Genomic DNA, 25,952 nt, shown 5'->3' on the forward strand with positions numbered 1-25,952 from the left:
CATTCTTTGAAAAAATGAATACTTTTGGTTTTGATTACTGGGACAAACATGTTGAAGTGAAAAGTGTTTGGGGTACAAAAGAATGGCAAGTACAGGGTATAGAATCTTTGTTTAGAGCCTGCATGATCCCAGAACAAATTATATTTTTAAATGACACTGTTCAACAAACCACCTGTCTTGGCCTAGCCAAAATCAAAGACTTAAATAAACCGTCTATTCCAAAACCAACAATGAACAGCAATAGCTCTACAGATGAAGAGATAGACGTAAATTATGTATTAAACCAAAACAGAACACATCCTGATTGGAAAAAGTGGTTGATCTGGCCCACAGATACTAATAACTGTCAAGACAGATTCCTGAACAAAACACAGGGGTTCAAATTGACCAGGCCAGACCCTAGATATCCTCAAAGACAACACCCAGGGATAATAACCACCTACAGTGTGGGCAAATTATGCCTTCAATGGCTACAAACTTCCACACTGGCAGAAATTAAGCAACACCTAACTTTACTTACTGATGGTGCTGACTTGCGTGATTTCACTATGGGACCACGCAAACAGCGTCAAAAACGTTTCATAGCAGCCTCTGTATATGCAGCATACAATGAGGCCTGGAAGGTGACTCAAATTGAGACAGCAGAAAGGATACGGGAAATTGACCGTATTAATTTGGAAAAATCACTTTCTGTAGTGGACAATGGGTTAATGACTCTGTCCTCCAGAATTTTTTCTCTGGACAGCATTGTGTCTTCAGCAATCGACATATTATCGCAAGACTTACTGTTATTACAACACGGTCAGTCTCAATTGCGTTCTATTGTACAGCTTGGCTGGACGTTACAAAATCTGCGTTCAGGCTATGTGCCTTGGCGTTTAATCAACACAACGTCACTATTCCATATCTTTAACCTTACTGATAGACAAATCAGTATGGCACAAAAGGGTGCTGATTATACAATCCTGAGCATTGAGAAACTCGAAAGATTACCAGTGACAATGTCAGAACGACCTGTCAGTGAATGGATAATACATGGGATAATTAATATTCCAATTTCAACCTTCAGGTTTCAATACTGCCAAAAACATATACAGGCTGGCATGTACGAAAAATTGGGAAAGGGGTACATTAAAACAACATGGAACCTGCCCTATTCACATGCATGTGTCGGTAATAAAGGACAGAAAGTGTTTCTTAGTGGCAATAATTGTGCAATGTCACTAAGCGGTACACTTCTGTGTAATGGAATTAGTTTGCACGGAGCCTGTGAAGGGAACTCAAATAACCTTTCATGTCACCAGCAAGGCGCACCTGCAACAGAGATAGAACCATTCTTTCAAAGACTCTACAATGGGAGTTACATTCTAATTGTAGATCGCAGATGTTGTAGTCTTATGCCCGGGACTCCTTATCTCGTAACTACGACTGCGAAGGTCAAGGGCTGTGGACACTCATTGTTCCCCAGCTCCTTTCCAGACAGGGAGGCAAGGGCATGGCCCAACTTGAAAATTACTTCTATTCGAATAGACACTTTAAGCAGAATGAAAACAGTGCTTCTTCAGACGCCGACCAGGCTCACGTCATCAAAAGAAACGTATGATCTCCAGGTCGCAAGGACGACTGCAGAGATACATTCATTGTTATCAACTAATTCCCCCATACATTTCGCAGAAATCCTGAATGAAATCTTAAATATTTCTGATACCAGTGGAGTCTCAAAAGTATTTAAGACAGTATTTTCGATGGCATTAACACCATTCAAAGCCATACTGGGTATTTTTCCAGATTTCGTCCATTCGATTTTTGGCGGACTTCCCCTCATTTTAGGACTAATTGCAGGAATCCTATTCCTAGTCCTTATATTTCGTTATGGCAAACCGTGTCACAGACAAAACACCTGCGACAAGGGAAGAAACAATCCGAGCCATTGGATACCGGGACCGGATATCAAAAATCCTGGGACTATCCCGGCTTAGAGACCTGAACATGACTTGGTTTCTATCATTTCGACCAATGTGGCATCGATGTGTTTTACCTGTATTAAGGTGCCTGCTATGCGGAGAAGAATGCGTGTTAGACACCTGTCTGACGCTACAATCGGATGCGCCAATGAATGCAGAAACATTGTTGAGTCCAATAAAGGCTCATGCTTTGTGCTGCCCTCAACGGCTACCAATCCTGATGACGGCATTCGTGGAAGCTTCACCATCACGATTAAGGGGTAGTGAAGTTCAAGATGAAAGCAGCATCGATCAGGTACGACCTTCTGTCATCATTCCAAATCAAAACGCCAGTGGAGACAATCATGCGAACGAATGCATGGTTACCCCTTTTTCCGAGTTAGTGGAACTCTCCCAGGAAGCTGTTGACAGCTTTTTCGAAAGCCTAAATGATATGATGTTCTCACCAGAGCAGAAATAGAGACTTTTGAGCAAGCTCGCACACGGCGTTCCCTGAATTTGGCCTTCAACTTTAATAACAGAATACCATGAACAATTTTCCCTCCAGTTCACGGACAGCAATTTTTTCAGCAGACCCAAAATATTTTTGCATATTTTTCGGGACACTTATCTTCTGCTTAAAGTAAGAACTATTCTTAGAGAACTAAAATTTCTAATGTTAGATAGCTTATAGGCATTAGCTGCCCGCTGGTATGTTCATAATCATTCTTATTCTGTGATGAAATGGTCTCGAACCTTTTTTCTGTATTAAGAGCCATTTCATGTGTAAATTTTCATATACCAAATAGCAATAATGTATACAAATGAGTGCTTACTTTAGCAATATTCTACAGCTTGAGTGCATACTATACATATGACTGCATTTTTCCGTATATTTGATCATTTCAAAATGCATTTATGTATTTTGGGGTGGTAAGGTATACACTATACTCTACAGTATGTTTTACTATGCATAGATTAGTAAATATGTCCATAGTTAGCGTGGAGTGGGTGTGATGTATTCCTATAGGTTCTGTATCGATCCCCCTATTCCTGACCCTATTCTGGTTAACAAGTTAACTAGCAGCCATCCCATGAGGCAGAAAACCCCCATGATGCAGGAACCGTTATCTGATAAAGCCACACTACGGCACAGGAACGTGTTATCTGATTAGGTCATAACGCTTGCCATCTAATTAGACAAGCGATATTCCTCCAGCCCCTGATAAGGCATACGGAGTTCTCAAAACAAATCAAACCTATGACAACCTGGGAAAAACCCTGCGGCCATTGTTTTGATTTCATCGAGAACTTCAGCAAAAGAATGTGCTAACGACCAAGTCGTATGACATCCTTATTGACGTATCTATGTCCATCCTTACGTCAATCTCGGCACCTTAAAGGTATAAATATTACCGATATTGCCCTATGCAAACACACGCGGTGGTGACGAGATCGGAGCAGCCAGACTTGCCGAAGCCCAGAGCAGAGCAGACCCCGCTGGCGCAGCCCCGCCTTCTTGACGCGCTGAGAAAGACACGCTGCCTTTTCTCCTGCCGAGAAATCCAGCTCCGGCGCTTCCGGGTAGCCCTCGCAGGCAGCCTGGAATATCGAGACCAGAGACGAGAGATACCATCACTCATCCATCCTAAATTCCAGGTACAGAACTGAATAACCCCTCGTAGAGAATTCTTTAGTCAGTCACTTGGCAAAACAAACTTAACTTAAACTGTAACTTTCTATTCCCGCCCACGTATTAGGCTTAGGTCAGGTACACGGGGTAGGCGTAGCTAGAAACACCAGTTGAGTACGATTAGTCAAATGTATATATGTATGTATATATTTTATTCATTTTAAACCTTCATATGGCTTAGAAACCATATCAATGTTTTTACAGTATTATTTTATACTTCTGCTTTTAATGTATGCACTTTACTTAACTATAAATATTGCAATAATATCGATCCATTTCTCTTGTAGGAGAAAAGAGACTGATCAATAAATGACATCTTTTATTGAACACGCCCGTCTCTTCCTTTTCTCTACAATCTGATGAGACTAAGAATGCACGTACTGACTGAGTAAAATAAATTGCCTTTTGTTCACACGTCTCTAGAGATACACTCTTGATTAGGGGAGAGCAAAGTTGTCATGTTCTATGGTTGTCAGAAACTAAATCCCTTCTTGTCTATCCAGGGAGGTTCAACTCCTCCTTGCCTATTCGAGAAAGTTTCTAGTGAACTCTGAGCTAGCTGGCAAACCCAAAACTTTAAGTCTAATATAGACAGTAGTAGACCTAGTTAATGTCTGGTCTAGGCCTATACTATTGAAGGTATTATTCCAATGTGCAGAGCCTATTGGGATAATAGGAACTACACTACAATATACAACAACATATATGTGTTTTATAAGAAGCATTTTTCTCAGAAATTAAGCAAAGGCTATCTTAACTTGTCAATGGCGCAACAATTGGGTCTGACACTACTGATGTAAAGATAAACACCTCTCCACTACATTGGGAGGTGCAGCAACTTAACACATAGCCATATTCACTAGCAATTCAAGTAAAGTGTTATCATTAATTAAATAAATGTAAATCTTACACAGCCAATCTGTTTTTGCTTTTACACAAGTTAAATGTCTTTACCATTTACAACCACCTACATTATTTTTAATTTTTTTACTATTAATTTCTATCTGCATTGATTTCATTACTTGTTGATTATTACTATTACTTTCATGTTATTAATAATTGTAACAAGAGTTCTGCTTTGAAAATGTTATTAGCCAGCCACACATTGAAATGCATCATAAACCTATCACCAGAAATGCTCAACTGAAGAGCTCTCTTTCTCTACATGTGTCTGTCGGTCACAATTAAATAAAGCAGATAATGATTTTGCATGCAAAAGATGAAAAAAACAAATTCCTAAGCCATGACGGTTGCATAAATCTCTCTTTCTCAAGCAACCGCAAAGCAATTCTACAGACAGAACCCCTACTCATATTATAGTCAATAGTTTGCCATGAATGACACAAGTACCATCACATCAAATCAAGCTAACAAAAAGGAACAAAACATTCAAAGAAGAGAACATTAGCAGAAGCTATGAAAATTCAAAACTGAAGACGTAAGGAAGGCCTGTGGTAGAGTAGAAAGTCAGAAAATGAAACAATAGAGTTTCTGAAATGGCAATATAATCTCTCACCCTTGTCTTCCAATTATACGATATTTAAATTAACTCTTCAAATTCAGCTTTACAAAGTAAACATGTTTGATTTGTTTATAGCAATACCTGTTTAAATCCCATATAATGCATGTACCATCCCTACTGACACTGATCATCACACTGTATGGTTTACAGACAATTAAGCTGGTGATCTCTGCTGTGTGGCCGTACAGATGTAGTTGTGACTCCACTTCAATTTCTGGTGGCTGAAATACAACATTTAAATTATGATGTCATATGTACAAATGCTATAGACACAAAATAAATATATATATATATATTTGTTTTTAAATGGCAGAAAACATATTTGAAAAAGGTTTCAGCATTTTGTGCAATTTCAGTTTGTGCATTCAGCCTTATAAGCCACTAAATAACATTCATGACATACAATATGAAAAAGCACAATGTACTAAGAGAGCCTTTAGAAGAGAGTAGCAGGTGGTTGGTGATGTGTTGTGAGAGCTAGAGTGAATATAAGTTTAGCACTGTGGCGCTTCAGAAGGAGGGACACTGAGTCGGGAGCGTGGTAAAGAGGGTTTTATTTTTATAAAGGTCTTTTTACGTCTCTGGGTGAGTCTTTCTCGGGCTAGGGCTGCCGGATCCAAGGTGTCAGCTAGGGTGTTGGATCGTCCTGGACTTGCACACCGGCGCTCTGGTTCTCTGGTGGCGCGGTCGTCGTCTCTCGCGGTGTTCCAACGCCACATGCGGGGAGAAAAGGACATTCTCAGTAAGGCGTTCAGTAGTTGAGTAATACCCAAGAGGGGGAACCAGGGAAGTGAGGACACCGGTGCACCTAATTACACTCTGTGCTCTGTACGGTGAGGACACTCTGTGAGGATAGGTTGGGTAGGCAAGAAGTAATGGGGGTGAGGGAGAAATAGGGACGGGTGAAGCAGTCAGGAAGAAGGGGGTCTCTGTACATATCTACACGGAGGCGTCCCGCCTCCCCAGCCACCCACCTAGAAGAGCCACACTCCTCCGCGAGCGTGGCTGGGCGCTGAGCGAAAACGTTGGCCTCCTGGCTCTGCTCCTCGGTCCGCCTCGCTTCCTTCGGTCTTCTCCACGTCGGCTCGCTCCCCACTCTTCTCCACGTTGGCTCGCTCTCCACTCTTCTCCGCCTCGGTGTCGAAGCACCCCGTTCTTCCGCCTTCCGGGCCTCTTAGCGGCGTGATTGGTTGCACGTCATCCAGGGGCATGTTGGCTTCTCCTCCTCTGATTGGTAGGCACAGCATTGACGCTGCAGGGGGGGCGTGTCTCTGCCTCGAAGCCGGCCCCGTAAAAGGTACATGCCTCTCCTTGCGGGTCGGGCTGCTCCCACCAGCTGACAGAGTCCGTCTCCCACGGTTCCTGAGACGATGAAAGAGAGGCAGGACGTGAGTTATGGTTCCACCATTCATGAACCGGGGTAGTGTTCAATTCCCGCCCGGCCTCCCTGCTACAAGCACTCACTCTTCTATTTGGCTGTCACTGCCCAGTAAAGCACTGACTAGCTAATGAGGGTCTTTTCCAAGTGTTTCCAGGGAAGCGTTTACTTGTTTATCCAACTTTTTGTGTGAATGAATGCAGGGGTGTGTACTTTCCCTCCATACTCAACGTTACCAGGCGGTGCAGGCTAACAGACATACATCAGAGTGGGTAGAGCATTAGACTCTTGAAAAGAAGGGCTGGTGTGGAAGCCAGGACAAGTATAAGATTTCCTGGCAGAGAGATGTCCACCAGTTCCAAAGAAGGAGGATCTGCTTAAGGAAGGGAACGGTCTGAAGACCTAACGCTGAGATGGAAAGGGTGCCTTGTTGTGCAGTCCTCTTGCTTCCACCGCTTCTTGTGCTTGCTCTTGACGACTTATAGGAGGGGGATGAGTGAGACTTGGACCTTGAAATGAAACACAAATTACGCCAGGCCCAGTGCTCGTTGCACGCACGCACCATGAATAGAATTCTCCTCCAGATCCTTTACGGCCAGCTTGGAGTGCAGGCGGCAGCACTGCTCACACAACTCTGGGTTGTTCTTGGGCCCGAAACACCTCAAAAACATCTTGTGGGAGTTCAAATTTAACATATGCCCATGGCAGAAGCAGCAAGGTTTGAAACCTGACTTTTTCAGGGTTGATGTCAAGTCTAGCACAACAAAAACAAAGAAAGTGAGGTATCCACAGTAATGATATTTCTGGTGAATGTTCTATCTACCTGTAGATTATTGTCTTTTTGAATACTCCTCCAGGCACCTGACTGAGCTTGAAAGCTTTTCTCCATATACCCGCAAAAAACCTGGGGGTCTGGTTTGGGAATGACCTTAAGTTCGAGGATCACATTAAAAAACTTACGGGGGTTTGTTTTGCCACTCTCAAAGCCCTGCGCAGGTTTTTTCCCCTCCTTCCCAGAGAAGCTAAAGAGTCGGTGTCGCGCGCTTTAATACTCTCCAGGCTTGACTATGCTAACGGTCTGTTTAGCGGCCTACCTGTCTATCTGATCCAACGTCTCCAGGTCATCCAAAACGCGCCCGCTAGACTTCTGTTTAAATTACCCAGGAGAGCTAGCGTCCGCCCCTTCCTCCGTAGCCTTCATTGGCTACCGGTCGCCCAAAGGATTATGTTTAAGACACTTGTTCTTTCTTTCCGAGCGCTCCATCAGATTGGCCCTGCCTACTTGATAAAAAGGTTTGCCTGGTATACTCTGAATCGCTGCCTTCGCTCAGCCAACCAGTGTCAAATGACTGTGCCTAGATTCAAGTACTCCCGACTTGGTGGCCAGTCCATTTCGGTCAGAGCCGCTAGGGCTTGGAACGCTCTTCCCTTTCATCTTAGGGCCGCTCCGACCATCGCGGCCTTCAAGAAAGGACTAAAGACCCATTTGTTCAGCATTATTTTGTAATTGCCACCTCTCTCTCGCCTTCTGCTCTACCTTTCCGCGCCAGGATACTCTTAGTAACAGAGCGCGCTATAAAAGCCTTTATATCATATCATATCTCTTCCCTGACGATAGGTGTCACTGGTGGAACTGATGTCTCTGTGAAGTTGCCACCTCAATAAAGCACCCACTCTTGCATACTGACATCAGTTTTCGATCCATTATTTCCAACACCAATGACATACACAGTACACAGTAACAATAACCGTTAGTGCTTTACAGTGTCACTGTCGGCATCAAACACAAGGACAGCTACTTGTTCAGCTTGATCCCCAGAATGAACATTTAAATTCACAGTTAGGTCTGTAGGCCTGCATGAAAATGCTCATGGGTGGATGATGTTTGTAGTATATGGAAGTATAGAAGGAGTCCTCCAGGCAATCAAAAGGGAGGTGAGCTGAAGGACTGCACTCTGTCTGCTGGAGAATGAATGGAAAGACAGCCCAGGAGAAACCCCTGATAAAATGGAGGTAAATGGGTTGAGGCTAAAAAAGAAGTTGTGGGTAGACTTGTTGAGTGTCAAAGCAAAACACAAAAGTCTTAAAAGTATCAAATTTGATAGCAGAAAATCCAACAAACATCACAGTTTCTATGCAACAGTTCTTTAATGAATACACAATTAGACTTCTCCCTCAGAGGCGGTCTTTCACCAGTGAGAGTGGTGGAATCCCTCCCAGGCGGACGGCATAATTTCAGGGCAGAGAGCGGTTTTCTCTTTGGCCTGCCTTTTGCACTTACAGTCTTTTGGAAACCAGCAGCTCTGATAAGGCGGATAATTCAGAGCTGCACATTGCAATGCAGGCTGGTTTAAGAGGTCGGGGACAGATGTACTAATTACTGTTTGCAGAACAACTGCATGATTTACAATTATTATTTCTGCAACCAGCAAAGAATTTTGCAACAGGACCTATGTATAAATGAACAAGTTACTTACCTTCGGTAACGATATATCTGTAAGAAACATTAGTTAGTGATCAATTCCTTACCTTAGAATTACTCGCATGCATCAGACTGGATCCGGAAAGTTTTTGCTAGCAGTACCCCTGCGTGTCGGAAGGTGGCGTTGTGCAGTTCCGCGTATGTCGTTGTGGTCACCGAGATGACATCGCAGCAGCTACTTAGACTCTGCCCTCACGTGCTGACGTCAGTTCTGTACACGCCCTTCCATGCCAGGAATGCAGAACTATGCAAGATACTGACCATTGGTGCATTGAAACTAGGGCCCTGAAAGGGATGACCTTAGCCTTAGAAATCAATTCGCAGAACGGGGAGGATGGGAGTGGCAGTAAGTAATCTATCACTAACTAATGTTTCTTACAGATATATAGTTACCGAAGGTAAGTAACTTGTTCATCTGAAAGAAACACGTTAGCGATAGATTCCTTACCTTAGAATTGATACCCCAGCAATACCAACCCCGGTGGTGGGTCTGCGAACCAAGATCACACCAGGAAGTCTCAGAGAACAGAACGGCCAAAGAAGCCGTCTTTCCGGACTTGGCTGTCCAGGCAATAGTGTTTAGTAAAAGTGTGCAACAAGGCCCACATAGCTGCCCAACAAATGTCTTGTAAAGGGACACCATGTCCCAATGCCTTAGTGGCAGCCGTGGTCCTGGTGGAATGGGGGCGCAACCTCAACGGAGGCTTGTTTTTTGCCAGAGAATAACAGGCTTTAAAAACAAGATGACCCATCGGGAGTTAGCCCGCTTGTGTAGGGCCTGACCTTTTTTGGCGCCTACGTGGCCAACTAAGTTGGTCATCCACCCGGGAACTGTTGTGTGTGATTCAGGTAAAATGAGAGCACAGGTTTTGGGTCCAGATGGTGGAGCCTCTCTTCCTCTCTGGAAGGATGCAGAGGCGGAGAGAAGGTGGGCAAAGAGTTGGTCTGCCCGATGTGAAAGGCAGTGACAACCTTTGGCAGAAAGGATGGACATGTTCTGAGCACAACCTTGTCCAGATGGACTGTTAGAAATGGTATTTCCGGTTGGCTAGGTTTGCGCCAAAGTCAGGCAGAAACCACCACTCTAGTCAGGGCAAGGGAGTTACACGCCAAAGATAACCCCTTCTCACCCTCTAGGTAACGTGACACGAGCAGTAAGGCTTATCCCGGAGGCAATGTAAGTTAAGTATTTGCGCATACACCCACCAGCAACAACATCCCAGGCCCCCCACAAAAGGAACTCCACACAAGGTTATATATAGAAATAGCCTTTGTATTATACCAAACACATTAGATAATAAACACACAATCTACACTGTGCCACTGGCACAGGCGGAATTTACAGGGGATTATGTACATAGGACAGGGCCACATGGACCACTGTCAGGAATAGCACTTTTAGAACTTAGCACTTAGAACATAAGATAATTGTAGCACCAAAGAACAAGTGTAGCATACAACCAGTAACCACTGGTAAAAGGTAGGTACACACTACGCAACCCTAACCACCTTAGGCATATATCACACAGGGCACCATAAACTCACTAGTATAAGTATACTAGGTAACACAACCTCCTAGGCATAAAAATACATTTAGAGTAGAGGTATAGGCAAAAGCATTGCATTAATCACATTAGGCAGGTGTTCACATTTACGCCAAAAAGAACACAGAACTGACCCCAGGCCAACCTGGCCTCTTAGGGGCTCACAGGCCCAATGTCCAGAATGTCTGGGCTCGCTGCGCAGGCAGCCAAAGAAGATTCGCAAGGGCCTAAACGTAGCAGTTGCCCACTAAGTGCTGGGTACCTGGAGAACTGAGCCTGGCACCAGAGTGCCTCCTGGCTCTCTTCTGGGGCTCAAATAGACAACTGTGCCCGCGGTTGGAGCCTCGTGGGCTCTGAATATATTACTGGGGCCTCAGGAGCCTCGTGGCTCTGAAATACACTGTGCCCGGGAGCCTCGTGGGCTCTGGAAATGGAATGCCCCAGAAAGCGTTGGAGTCCCGCTCTGGGGACTCACTAAATAATGGCCCCCTCGGCGCCCTCGTGGGCTCTAAACAACTGCCCCCTTCGTTGGAGTCCCGCTCGGGGGACTCGAAATAACACAACGCCCAGGAGCCTCTTGCGAGCTCTAAACAACTGCCCCCGTGCAGGTGGAGCCTCGGAGGCTTTAGAAAAAGACATGCGGCCCCCAAACGCGGGGATTGCTGTCGGAGCGGCCCACTGCTTCCCGGGGCCGCTCTACAACAGGGTATGAGCTTCCCACACCCCGAGGCGCCCGCACTCACCGGCTACGGCTGGGCGCGTCGGGACTCCTCTTCTCTGTGTCCCGCTGTACTCGGGGCTCGGCAGTCTCCCTGGTGCCGTGGGCGGGGCTCCCCGTCATCGGCGCCTCGCTGGCAGCGGCGGCACTTCTACTCCCCACACCGGAGCACGGGGTGGGCTCCAGTTGGCTTCCGGTTCTGGACCAGTACTTCCGGGTCGCGCTAGGCAGCGGCCCGAAGGTGATTCTTCTCGCGGCTTGGGCCGCGGCGTTTGAACACGGGGTAGGCACCCGAGTAAAAGGCAAGGTCCCTGGCGGGGTGGGCATCCGCTAGGGCATCAACAAGGGCAGAAAGGCGGGGTAGGCACCCGCGGGGGCACGAACGGACCACAGGTTAGACACCCGCCAACACTAGAATATAAAGCAGGGTGGGCTCCTGCAAAAGTAAAAAGAAAGCGCTCTCAAGCGCTAGGGGAACAAATACAGTGCTCCCAAGCGCTACAGGGATAAAAAAGAAAGCGCTCCCAAGCGCTAGTGGCACAAGGAAGTTCAGGGAAGTTATGTAGGAGTGGGGGGGGGGCAAAGGCTAGGCCCAGGGGCCAGCTCACAGGGCTCTCCAGGTAGGGAGGTAGTCCCCAGTGGCGCCCCTCCTGGCGCCCAGCAGCAGCAGCAGGCCCCCCTCAGATCAGGATCAGAGTGAACATTTTGCAAGGGGTCACAGCCCCTTTTTATACACATAAATCCTTTGTCTAGGCTGCAGGGTTAAGGGAAAAACCAGTCGCAGCTGGTTTTGGAGCACTCTGTTGTGCTCAGCCCCTCTTCCCATTCACTGGACAGGCTAGGGACATCAGACGCACCACAGGGGGCGGAGCCAGCATTGTGTAGGGAAAGCCCAGCCCTATTCAGGTCTCAGGTGCACTCCTCCCACCCATCTGGCTGTCAATCTCTCTATTTACCACCGGGGCAGACCCATCCTGACTCCTGGAGCCAGGTAAACCAGCCAGCTCCAGCCAATCACAAGCCAGACAGTCATTTCACCTTTATTACACAGACATGCCCACTTCTAGAAGTGGCACTTCCACACTAGACACATTAACGCCGCACACATCAACGCGCAGCATTCAATCTCACGAGTCTGCACACACCAAAACTCTAGCCTGCATGCCCCACACATCAGGAACTACCATGGACACACACATTCCCCATGCATTCCTATGGGAGGGCAGGCCTATCTCACAACATGCACATAGAGAGCGCACGCACTTTACACTGGGACACAGTGGCAAAGTGCGCAGAAGCCAAAAACAATCAACACCATGTCACATATCAAAGCAAAAAGTTTAGGGGTGAACCTGCCAGAAGGGCCAAGTCGAACATGGACAGACAGTAAAAGAGGTTTGGAAGAAAGAGCCTGGAGCTCACTCTCTCTCCTAGCAGAGGTGATGGCAACCAGGAAAGCAGTCTTTAAAGCTGACAGACGAAGAGGACAGTTGTGAAGAGGCTCAAAGGGAGCGCACATTAAAAATGTGAGAACCAGGTTCAAGTTCCACTGTGGCATTACGAAGGGAATAGGAGGGAAAAGATGAATAATGCCTTTTAGGAATCTATTTACAACAGGGGACTTTAAAAGAGAGCCCTGATCAGGACGCCTAAGAAAGGCTAAAATAGCAGAAAGGTAGCCCTTGAAAGTGCCCAGAGCAGAACACTGCTGGGCCAAAGAAAGAAGGAACAGAAGGACTTCTGAAAGAGGGACAGAAAGGGGATCCACAGCCTTTGCTATGCACCATGCCACAAACTTGTTTCACCTGCAGGCGTATACCAACTTAGTGGAGGGACGCCTGGCTGACAGAATGACATCACAGACTTCAGGAGGCAAGTCGAAAGGAATCAACTCCCGCACTCAATCTCCACGAAAGGAGGTGGGGACTGGACAGGTTCGGGTGGGGGTCCTGTGGCGCCGGGGCCGGCGGAGCCGACAGCAGTAAAGAGCTAGAACCCCCAGTCGGGCCCACGGGGCACGAAGGCGCCCTGGCGGGGCCCGACGGTCCAAAGAGGCGAGCCATGGCTGACTGAAATTCCTGCAGCTGGACCGGAGTCGCCGACGGACCGGGGAAGGGCGGGTAGGACGGCAGCAACTGCGTAGGCTCCGCTGGAGCCGCGGGGGAGGCACCACCCACACCCTCAGTCGCGTCGCGTGACGGGGTAGGGCAAGTTGGAGAGCGATGGCGCTTCTCTGACTTCTTGGAACGCTTCGTCTTACCTGACCCAGAGTGCGAAGACTTCAATCCCGATGAACGGTGGTGGCGGCTCCGCGACCGGTCCCTTTGACCTCCCACAGGACCGGGACCTTGAGCTGCACGGAGCCGACTGCCAGACTTCTAGCAACTTTCGGGACTGTTCCCGCAAAGTCTTTGGCGACATGGCCCGGTAGTAGGAGCAAGACTTGGGGTCGTGGTCGCGCTCCAGGCAGTAAAGACACACGCGGTCCGGGTCCGTCACTGACATCATGCGATGACCGTCCCCGCAGGTTTTGAAGCCGGGGATCCCTACTGCACCAGGAGTCGATCGACTAAAAAAATAGAGACAAAAAGCCTAGAAAAAACTCAGTCAAAAATGTACTGGGGGTACCGCTTTCTCCGGATCTGCGCTTGCTGCCGCGGATAAAGAAAGAACTGATGCACAAGTTACTACTGAAACTGAACTCAGACAAGACGTAAGTCCTCATCCTCGGACCATCCCCTTCTGCCTGGGACGACTCCTGGTGGCCCCCTGCCCTGGGCACAGCACCCAAGCCAACGGACCACGCACGCAACCTGGGCTTCATCCTGGACTCTTCCCTCACGATGACCAAGCAAGTCAACGCCGTATCGTCCTCCTGCTTCAACACCCTGCGCATGCTCCGAAAGATCTTCCGATGGATCCCCACCGAAACCAGGAAGACGGTCACCCAGGCCCTCGTCACCAGCCGTCTGGACTACGGGAACACCCTCTACGCTGGCACCACTGCCAAAATCCAGAAAAGACTCCAGCGCATACAGAACGCCTCAGCACGACTCATCCTGGACATCCCTCGCCACAGCCACATCTCTGCCCACCTGAAAGACCTGCACTTGCTCCCCGTCAGCAAGAGGATCACGTTCAGACTCCTCACCCACGCACACAAGGCTCTCCACGACACGGGCCCGAAGTACCTCAACAGCCGCCTCACATTCTACACACCCACCCGCCAGCTCCGATCCGCCAGCCTCGCCCTCGCCTCCATCCCACGTACTCGCAAATCCACCGTCGGAGGAAGATCCTTTTCCTACCTGCCGGCCAAGACATGGAACTCCCTCCCCACTCACCTTCGGCTGACCCAGGACCATCTCTCCTTCAGGAAACAACTCAAGACCTGGCTGTTCGAGCAGTAACGACCCCCCCGCCCCCTCAGCGCCTTGAGACCCTTGCGGGTGAGTAGCGCGCTTTACAAATCTTGTTGATTGATTGATACTTGTTTAACGATATATCTGTAAGAGACATTAGTTAGTAATAGATTCCTTACCTTAGAATATCCCCAGGCGTCAGACTGGATCCGGAAGGTTTGCTAGCAGTACCTCTGCTCGTCAGTAGGTGGCCTTGAGCGACTCCGCATCTGTCGCTGGCGTCGTAAGAGCCGAGATGACGTCAGTTCTGTACACAACTTTCTGCGCCAGGAACACAGACCCATGCAAGAAACTGACCACTGGTACTTAAGAAACTAGGGCCCTTAAAAGGAATGTCCCTAACCTTAGAAATCAGTTCGCAGAACGGGGAGAATGGGTGGGGCGGAAAGGAGTCTATCACTAACTAATGTCTCTTACAGATATATCGTTACACAAGTAGTAACTTGTGCATCTGAAAGAGACACGTTAGTGATAGATTCCTTACCTTAGAACAGATACCCCAGCAATACCAACGCCGGTGGTGGGTCTGCAAACAAGATCACACCAGAAAGTCACGGAGAACAGAACAGCCAAACAAGCCGTCTCTCCAGACTTGGCTGTCAAGACAATAATGCTTGGTAAAGGTATGCAGCAAGGACCACGTAGCTGCCTGACAGATATCCTGCAAAGGGACTCCCCGTCCCAGAGCAGTAGTGACTGCTGTCGCCCGAGTAGAATGGGAATGCAGCGCCACAGGAGGCTCCTTCTTAGCCAAGGAGTAACAGGCTTTGAATCAGAAAATGACCCACCGAGAGATGGTCCGTTTGTGCACGGCCCGACCTTTCTTGGTGCCCACGTAGCCAACAAAGAAATGGTCATCCACCCGGAACTGTCGTGTGCGCTTCAGATAGAACGAGAGCGCACGTTTTAGGTCCAGACGGTGGAGCCTCTCTTCATCCTCTGAAGGATGCGGAGGCGGGCAAAGTGATGATCTGCCCAATGTGAAAGGGCGTGACAAATGTACAGAAAGGAAAGGAGGTTTAGAAGAAAGAGCCTGAAGCTCACTCACTCATCTGGCAGAGGTGATTGCAACAAGGAAAGCAGTCTTTAAGGTGAGAAGACGTAAAGGACAGTTGTGAAGCGGCTCAAAAGGAGCGCACATCAAATAAGTCAACACAAGATTCAAGTCCCACTGAGGCATTATAAACAGGCCGGAGGGTACGTGTGTGTAATGCCCTTCAAGAAACGACTAATAACAGGAGACTTGAAAAGAGAAGGTTGATCTGGAAGCCATAAAAAGGCAGAAATGGCCGAGAGATAGCCCTTGATAGTGCCCAGAGCAGAGCCCTGCTGGGCCAGAGAAAGGAGGAACAGAAGAACCTTCGAAAGAGGGGCAGAAAGGAGATCCACCGCCTTCGCTGTGCACCACACCACAAATTTGTTCCACCTGCAGGCGAATATTGTTTTAGTGGAGGAACGCCTGGCTGCCAAAATGACATCACAGACTTCGGGAGGAAGATCAAAAGCCGTCAACTGCCGCCGCTCCATCTCCACGCATGGAGGTGGAGGCTGGACAGGTTCGAGGGGAGTACCGTCTCCTGCTGCTGCGATAGAACATCCTCCCGAAGAGGCAGTCAGAGCGGGGGATAGATTGCCATGCTGAGTAGCTCGGGATACCAGCATCTTCGTGCCCAATCCGGAGCCACAAGGATGACTTGGGCCCGGTCGCGCCTGATCTTCTTCAGCACTCTGGGCATAAGTGGTATAGGCGGAAAGGCGTACAACAGACCGCAACTCCACTCGCGACGAAAATGGTCTCCGAGCGAGTGCCGCCTTAGAAATTCCAACGCGCAGAACTGAAGACATTGCGCGTTCTCTTCTGTGGCGAATAGATCTAACCAAGGCTCTCCCCACTGCTGAAAGAGGCCTTGCGCCACGTCCGAGTTCAGACGCCATTCGTGATCCATCATGCACCGACGGCTGAGTTTGTCCGCCCTGGCGTTTAGGGAACCTGCCAGGTGTTGAACCACCAGGGTAACGCCCTAATGTTCCAGCCACTGCCAGAGGCGCAGAGCCTCCTGGCAAAGGGTCCACGACCCCACCCCGCCCTGTTTGTTGCAGTACCACATGGCGGTGGTGTTGTCCGTGAACACTTGCACTACACTCCCCCGGACAGAGGGGAGGAATGCCTTCAGTGCTAGACGAATCGCCCGTAACTCCAACAGGTTGATGTGGAGCCGGGCCTCCGCCGGAGACCAGAGGCCTCTGATCTCCGCCTCTCCCATGTGGCCACCCCAGCCCTGGAGGGACGCGTCCGTCACAACTACGTGCTCCGGTTGGGGAAGGGAGAGGGATCTGCCGCTGACCCAATCGCTGTCCGTGAGCCACCACTGCAGCTGTCTCGCAGTGCCCTCCGAGATCAGGACGTGGTCGGACAGGTTGCCCTGATGCTGGGCCCACTGAAACTTTAGGTCCCACTGCAGAGCCCGCATCCGCCACCTGGTGTGATGCACCAGTAGGATGCAGGAGGCCATCAGCCCCAGAAGCCGCAGCGTCAACCTGACCGAGACCCGGGATAACCGCTGAAAGATGGGAATCAGAGCCTGAATATCCCGGACCCGCTGTTCGGGTGGATAAACCCGAAACCGCGCCGAGTCTAGAACCACTCCGATGAAGAGGAGCTTCTGAGAGGGGCACAGGTGTGACTTTGGCACATTGATGGAGAACCCCAGCCGGTGCAGGAGATCTGCCGTAGTCTGGAGGTGGCTGACGACTGTCTGGGGCGAGCCCGCCTTCAACAACCAGTCGTCGAGGTAGGGGAAGACTGACACCCCTAACCTGCGCAGATGAGCTGCGACCACCGCCATCACCTTTGTGAACACCCGTGGGGCGCTGGTAAGGCCGAAGGGGAGCACGGTATACTGAAAGTGCTCGTGGCCAATCGTGAACCGCAGGTAGCGCCGGTGGGCCGGCAGGACGGGGATGTGGAAATAAGCGTCCTGCAAGTCCAACGCTACCATCCAGTCTCCTGGGTCCAGGGCAGCTAGGACCTGAGCCAGTGTCAGCATTTTGAACTTCTCCTTCCGGAGGAAGCCGTTGACGTACCGTAGGTCCAAGATAGGGCGTAGGCCCCCTTTGCCCTTCTTGGGTACCAGAAAGCAGTGGGAGTAGCAACCACACCCTACTTCTGGCCCAGGAACGCGCTCGATGGCCCCCTTGGCCAAGAGGGCCGTAACTTCTACCTGCAGAAGTCGCAAATGATCCCCCGATACAAGGTGGTTCTGCGGTGGCATGGCTGGAGGAGTCGCCTCGAAGGGGAGGGAGTAGCCACTTCGGACGATTTGCAGCACCCACCTGTCCGATGTGACAGGGCGCCAGTGGAGGTGGTGATGGCGAACCCTGCCCCCCACTGGCGTCACATGGGCCTGAAAGCACGGACTAGGAGGGTTTTGAGGCGGATGCTGCGGGGGAAGGTGTGGACTGACCTCGCCGTTGTCCCCGACCGCTGGGACGGCGGTTCCCACGGCCGCCATCGCGTTGGGTATTACCTTGCGGAGCGTGGCTGGCAGCACATATGGGTACACCCCTTCCGTGGCCACGAAAGGAGTGAAAGGCAGCCGATTGCTGGCGTGGGGCCGAGAGGCCCAAGGACTTGGCCGTAGCCCTGGAGTCCTTAAAGCGCTCAAGCGCATGGTCTGCCTTGTCGCCAAAGAGGCGACAGCCATCAAACGGCATGTCCATCAGTGTGTTTTGGACATCGGCCGAAAAGTTGGCGGACCTCAACCAGGCGTGGCGTCTGACCGCCACCGTCGTTGCCATCGCTCTACCTAGTGAGTCGGTGGTATCCAGCCCACACCGGATAGAATATTTGGCTGCATCCCGGCCCTCCACAAGGGCTTGGCCGAGTTTGGCCCGTACCTCCAACGGACACTCTGGCAGCACTTCCGCAACCGTATCCCACAGAGAGTGGGTGTAGCGGTCCAAGAGGCATGCGGTGTTGGAAGACCGCAGTCCCAAACTAAGGGACGAGAAGATCTTTTTACCGTACTGCTCGTACCTCTTGGATTCCCTGTCCGGCGGAGCCGACGGGAATGCGGTCTGGGAATTGGAGGCCTGGATGACACGGCTCTCGGGGGTGGGATGGGTGGACAGGAAACATGGGTCGCCCGGGGCCGGGCGGTGGCGTCTGGCCACGTTCCTATCTACGGGCGAACCCGTAGCGGGCTTGGACCAAGTGCCCAAAAGAACGTCGGTTAAGGCCTCGTTAAACGGCAGCAGAGGCTCGGCTGAGCATGACTGCGGCTTAAGGACCTCAGTGAGGAGGTTAGTCCTCACGGCCGCGACGGGGAGCTCAAGGCCCAAGGCTTTGGCTGCCCTCATCAACACCACACTATAGGTAGCCCCCTCCTCCGTAGCCACGGTAGGAGGTGAGACAAATCCAGTGTCAGGCGAAGTCTCTATACCACTGGCCTCCCCAAGTTCACCTGCCCAGTCCTCATGAGACTGGCATTCACGTGCCAGAGGGTCCTCAGACTCCCTCCCAATCCTCCTCATCACCCATCCCCTGGTACTCAGGGTTATCAAAAGATGGGGCCGTTTCATGGAAAGTAAACTCTCCAAACGGCGTCAGAAGCGGCGCCCAGCGGCGCCGCCGGAACCGGGTCGAGGGAGGCGTCGGGGACGGCGCCGCCCGAGGACGGCGCCAGTGGTGACACCTGAGGGGACAGCGCCGGGGAGGTCGTTAAGTCCACCAGCGGGGACCCGGATCCGGAAACGGATCCAGCGGGGCCCTGCGGCGCCGGCTGCGTCGGAGCCGAAGCACCCAACGGCGTCGGGGCCAGAGCGCCCGACCCGCGAGGATCCCCAGACGACTCCGCTGGGCCCGAAGGCGCCGCGGAGCCCGTCGGAGGAGAGAGGGACCTCATGGCCATGAGGAACCGCTCGATCTCCTCCGACGTCGCGTTAGGCCCGGGGACGGAAGGGTATGAAGCCGGACGCGGCGCCTGCGACTCCGACGGTGCCGCGTGGGCGGTGCCACCCGAACCCCCGGCCGCGTCGCGCGAGCGTCGGGGGGAGTCGGAAGAGCGATGACATCTCTTCGACTTCTTGTGCTTACCTGACGACTTCGACCCTGAGGAGTGATGTCGATTCCCGGAGCTATGACGGCTCCGCTCCCGCGACCGGCCCCTCGACCTCCGTCCGGACCGGGACCTCTCTTGGCGCGGGGCCGACTGCCGGAGTTCGAGTCGCGTACGGGACCGCTCCCGTCTAGCTTTCGAAGTGAGGGCCCGGCAGTCGGAACAGGCCTTGTCATCGTGGTCAACGCCGAGACAGTGGAGACACCGACGGTGAGGGTCCGTTACCGACATCAGTCGGTCGCAATCCTCACAGGGCTTGAAACCAGGCATCCCTACCAGCACCGAGGAGTCGAAGACTCGAAAAATGAGATCAAAAGATCAAAAAGAGTTAGTCAAAAAGTGACCAAGGTACCACTTTTTCCAGATCTGCGCTGCTGGCGCGGAAAAAAGAAGAACTGACATCAGCACGCGGAGGCGGCGTCTCTGAGAAGTTGGCCTGATATATGATGCTCACTAGTTCTAGTGATCACCTTGTATCAGTCCAAACAACCCTTATGGTGATTGGTTGTAAGTCAACCTTATAGACCAGCTATCCTAATGGTAGCATGGACAAAGCAGTCTTAGGCTAAACTCTTTTGGCATGTGAAGCCAGCTGTTTTACCACAATATAACCCCTTGAATACCAGATGAAAGGACACCACACATGTTGTTATGAAAATAAACAGTATATTTATTAATAACAAACACCTCTGAACTCTTTATGAGATCAGAGGGCTAAGCACATGACAAGCTCTTAGGAAAAATACGAAAAGTTGCACAAAATTACAATGGTGCCCTAGGGGCACGGCAAACCATATACTAAGTAAATGGAATGTGAAAGTCGATAGAAGGAATGGAGCTGTCCAGAGGCTGTAGGATCGCTGGGACCACGCTACCCTAACTCTAGGTAAGTAATAGGAGGCCCACGGAACGCGTGTGCAGAGTGTGAACTCACAAGCGAGATGCGTAACAACGTCTATGGACAGTACAGTTCAAGTAAAAGGTAAGTACGGACAATCCTGACTAGTTAGGACTAAAAGGACTGTGGAACTGGATACTAGGAGATTCAATCTACCCTTGAGCACCGAAATGCTCTTGTTACCTCACCCACGGGCTGCGGGTGCATAGGTGCAAAGTCGTGTCGGGTTCCGGCGTTGAAGTCAATGGAGCCTGAAAGAAAAGATGCTGCAGGCGACCAGGAGGAAGATGTCCGGTGTGATCCAAGGGTGGATCAGAGATGCTGAAGACCTGAAAGCAGAGGGGACAATGTTCAAAGTCACTAGCCAGTGACTGGAGTGGAACCAGGAAGGAACCAGATGTCGTTGTCGCGGTCAGGTGAAGAGTGGCCGCTTGACTCTGCAGCCACGTGGACCAGGAGGTGTCTTCGACGACCAGGATGGAGGCACGAGCTGTCCCACGCAGCCTCTCGCTGTCGGCGGTGTCTGTTCCGGAATCGGCGTCAACAGGCCTTGGCAAAGGCAACCCACGCGGTGAGTGGGAAAAGCGTCTGGTGCGGACTAGGAGAGTCCGGGGTGCTCCTCTTTTGGAAGGGAGCAAGGGCCAGTCTGGAGCAACCAGACCAGCAGTGAAGATTTCAAGGTTCGTCGTCTAGGAGGTCACTAGCCAGCCGGCAAGTGACCAGGCACTACTGACTAGGTCCCTCCCCTGGGTGGGACCAGGAAGGGGGGTGGTTACACCCCCTATCCTTTGTCCGGTTTTCGCGACAGAGCTGGGGCAGGGATGCCCCAGCAACTGGTTTGAACCGGTGTATGCACAGGGCACCTTGTGTGCCCCAGGCATGTCTCATTCCTTTCAGACCTGTCCTACCCAATACACAAAATCCTGTCTGGGGTGGTGCTAGCACCCCCCAAGGCAGGAAACCCTCTGTCCAAGCCTCCCTCGCTGGAAGGACTCCCAGCAGCAGGAGGTCAGACTTGTGTCTGTGGTGGCAGCATCCATTTTGTGATGCCAAGGCTCGAGTTAACTTTAACCGGGGTTCACAGTTACATACATGTCGTGTCCCGCCCTGCCCAGCGAATCCGTGGTATCCAGACCACATCGTGTAGAATACCGCGCTGCGTCTCGTCCCTCTGCGAGGGCGTGAGTGAGCTTCGCCCGGGCCTCCTCCGGGCACTCTGGCAGCACGGCCGCAACCGTATCCCACAGAGAGTGGGTATAACGGCCAAAAAGGCAAGCGGTGTTGACTGACCGCAGTCCACAACTGAGGGACGAGAACAGTTTCTTACCAAACTGTTCATACCTTTTGGATTCCCGATCTGGGGGTGCAGTCGGGAATGCGGATTGGGAAGTAGAGGCCTGGATAACCAGGCTCTCGGGGGTGGGGTGGGTGGACAGGTAGCTAGGGTCGCCCGGAGTTGAGCGGTGGCGCCTGGCGACGTTCCTATCTACAGGGGTGGCTGTAGCGGGCCTGGACCAAGCGCCCAACAGGACGTCCATGAGAGCCTCATTAAACGGAAGCAAAGGCTCCGGAGAGCCTGTCTGCGGTTTAAGGACCTCAGTGAGGATATTAGACCTCACAGTAGCGACGGGGAGCGTAAGCGGCAAGGCCTTAGCTGCCCACGCCAGCACCACACTATAAGCAGCCCCCTCCTCCGTAGCCACGGTAGGAGGGGAGACAAAACCAGAATCAGGTGAGGTGTCTAGACCACTGGCCTCCCCTAGCTCCTCTGTCCATTCCTGAAAGGACCGACACTCACATGTCAGAGGGTCCTCAGACCCCTCCCAACCCTCCTCGTCCACCATATCCTGAAATTCAGGGTCAAAGGATGGAGCCGGATCAAAGAAGAAATGTTCTTCGGCTGGTGTCGAATGCGGCGTCGGTCCTCGCCGGATCCGGACCGAGGGAGGGATCGGGGACGGCGCCGTGCGGGGATGGCACCGTGCGGGGGCGGCACCCTGGGGGTCGATGCTGGCGGGGTCGTACGGTCGGCCAGCGGCGATCCGGAACCGGATCCACCGGGGGCCTGCGGCGTCGGGACCAAAGTCGCCGACGGAGCCGGGGCCAAAGCACCCGACAGCGCCGGGGCCGAAGCACCCGGCCCGCATGGACTCCCAGTCGGGGCCGCGGGGCCCGAAGGCGTCGCGGGACCAGACGGAGGAGAGAGGGACCTCATGGCCATGAGGAAGGCCACGATCTCCTCCGTCGTCGCGTTCAGCCCAGGGACCGGGGGGTACGGAGCTGGCCGCGGTGCCTGTGGCTCCGGCGGAGCCGCAGGGGCGGTGTCGCTCGAACCCCCGGCCGCATCGCCCGAGCGCCGGGGGGAGTTGGAAGAGCGATGTTGTCTCTTCGACTTCTTGTACCTCTTACCTGAGGACTTGGAGCCCAACGAATGGTGTCGACTCGCCGAGCTTTGATGGCTGTGGCCCCGCGACCGGTCCCTCGACCCTTTCCTGGACCGAGACCTTGAGCGGCGCGGGCCGACTGCAGGAGCTCGAGGCGCTTACGGGACCGCTCCCACCTAGCCTTTGACGTCAAGGCCCGGCAGTCGGGGCACGACCGGTGGTCGTGGTCGGCCCCAAGGCAATACAGGCACCGGCGGTGGGGATCGGTAACCGACATCAGTCGGTTGCAGTCGGTACAGGGCTTGAACCCGGGCATCCCTACCGGCACCGAGAGTCGTGAAGACTCGAGAAGAGATCAAAATAGATCAAAAAAGTTTAGTCAAAAAGTGACAAACGTACTGCTTTCTCCGGACCGGTGCTTGCTGGCGCGGAAAAAAGAAGAACTGACGTCAGCGCGCGAGGGCGACGTCTAAGTACTCCGACAACGTCATCCTGGCGCCAACGACGACGGACGCGGAGCCGCAGACGACGCCTACCGATGCGCAGGGGTACTGCTACACAAAATTTTCCAGATCCAGTCTGACGCCTGGGGTTTATTCTAAGGTAAGGAATCTAACTAACGTGTTTCTTTCAGATGTGGCGTGACGGCTTACTGCAACGCTCATTGTTGACCGATAATACGGAAAAGCGTGTGAAGCTTATGAGTTACAAAATGCGGAAAATCGTGAGCGGTGTGCAAGTACATAAATTGCAGCACAGAGTGGTGATTTAGGCATTCAGATAGCCGCGTGGCGCATCGGCTTGGGGCGCTGATTAAATAACTACATCGCATTAAGCGTTACTTCTATAAACGATTCTGAAAGACTAATCAGATGTTAGGGATCGTTTTCCGGAGAGGCAGTGGTAGCTCTCCTTACTTGTGTAGAATCAATCAATCTAGTGACGAGGGGCAAACAGGCATCCATCCTGTACTGCCGCTGCAGAACCGGTTGCACTATGTCACATATGAATACTCCTATATTGTTAAGAATAATTTTACAGGCTTGTATGTTCTGCAATTTGTATTTTTGATACTGCATTTCTGTAAATATCTCTTGCTACTCTCATACCACAGATTCCGCCACGTCCAAGGGCCAGGGTAGATTGGAGCACACTGATTCCCAACGAAGTAGAGAGACTTCCCCCGTTGAGTAGCAACGGGGCACCCATGAACGAATGTAGCGTGCGCGCTGACTTCACCTCGGCGCGCTCTTCACATATAAGAGTCATCCATCACTATGGAGACTCACTGATGTTTAGCAGCGCACCAAATCTAAGCAGATGCACCGGGCCAGGTCTCACTACCCCCAGACTCAACAGCCTCTGGATCAGCTCAGCAAGGAAATGTGGGAGAGGCTCCTTTTGACACCCCGCCCCCCGAAAACCACCCCAGCGGGTAGGTAGGAGGGGGAGCAATTTCAGGGCCCTCAGCACTCGATCAGAGATTGAGGAGCAGTGCCAGGAAGTCCAGAAGTCGCCACTAGGCTGACAGAATCTAGGTATTCCACTCAGGCCTGGCACCGCTGCAGCCCAGGTCGCTTACCTCCGAGGCTTTGGAGGCCAGCTGTCATTATTCTGTGCAGCTGGTTGGCTATCCATCCGTAGGGCTCCAGGCGGCAGGGGGCTCCATTATCCACCACCGTCTGTCTGCACACGGGGCATCACTCCGTCAGGCACAGGGGGGCTAGAGCTGTGGCCCCGGTCCAGGGAAGGAGTTCCCTTGCGGGCCCGAACTCCAACAGGCCCTATGGGTGGCAGCGGTGAAGGATATAGGTCCATCATGGTCCCATACCAGGCCAGTTGTCTCAAACCTCGGGAACTCCAAGGCACCACGGTTGAGAAGTCCGCAGATCCACGCCGAGCTCAGTTCGAAGAGTGCAGCCTCACCGCTCAGGCCTCCCCCAGTGTCCCGTGGCCTCTGCGTTTTTCGGGTGCACAGCCGCTATACCAGCCACTGGGGCATCAAATCATCTGCAGTCAGTACCCTAGACGACCATGGACTCCCAACGTCAACAGGGATCAGGAATCTCAGCGGGTGAGGGTTTAGAGCGGTGCTGTATAGGGCGGCAAGGACGGAGCTCCACTCAGGCATGTCCTAGCCATCTTGGCCACATTCTCTTAGCTTATATTTTTATGAATTTATGGACAACAAAATGAAAAAGATCCACCAGATGGTTCCAGAGGTATAGCTTTTTAAAGAAACAAAGAAACAATAAATTAAGACTTTTCACCTTACTGCAAACAAGCACTGGAACATTTCACAAATTTCACACTTAGAAAGTTTTTTTAGCAAAAAGTTGGAGCAAGGATGAATGTGGTTACTTGGAAGTACTTTGGACAACTAACTCCAGCAGTGAGCCAGTCAAGGGGACCAACAAGGTCAGAAGTAACAGTTAGCTTGCCAGAAAAAAAACAGTCTCCAGTCCCGCTCCATAGTCAGTGGTTCATTACCACTTACTTTTGCAGTGGTCCTGATGCAAAGGATACAGGATGCTGAAGAAGTTAAAGGTTGCTGAAGATGCTGTGCGGTCAACGGGGGTCTTACTGGGGCCACTCATTGGTTCACGGTTCTGGTGGGGTAACTTTGCCCACAGAGGTCGATGTTCCTTAAAGTTCTCTTTGGTCCAGCAAAAGTACAGTTGCAACTGGACTATTGGTTTTGGGTACTACAAAATAAGCGGTTTCTTTTTTTGGCAATAACTTTTCCTCTGAGTGACCCAACTGCACTCTGACTCTCCCGGGTCCAGCAGACTCGGGTGCAACTTTGAAGCATAGGGTCTCGATCTCCCAGGCCGAGGAGCAACGATTCGGA

General features: G+C 51.4%; 1 protein-coding gene across 2 annotated transcripts in view; it reads right to left on the reverse strand.

Annotated features, from left to right (window-relative positions):
• The window catches only part of LYST (lysosomal trafficking regulator), a 3,192,287-nt gene that overhangs the window by 205,920 nt on the left and 2,960,415 nt on the right, over positions 1-25,952 (reverse strand). For both annotated transcript variants that reach the window (XM_078648813.1, XM_078648812.1), the window contains one exon: positions 5,240-5,379. In XM_078648813.1, coding sequence (XP_078504939.1) covers positions 5,240-5,379 — 140 coding nt within the window. The remainder of the gene's footprint in view (positions 1-5,239; positions 5,380-25,952) is intronic.

The sequence above is a fragment of the Lissotriton helveticus genome, chromosome 6 (genome assembly GCF_964261635.1).
Source record: "Lissotriton helveticus chromosome 6, aLisHel1.1, whole genome shotgun sequence".
Taxonomy (NCBI): Eukaryota; Metazoa; Chordata; class Amphibia; order Caudata; family Salamandridae; genus Lissotriton; species Lissotriton helveticus.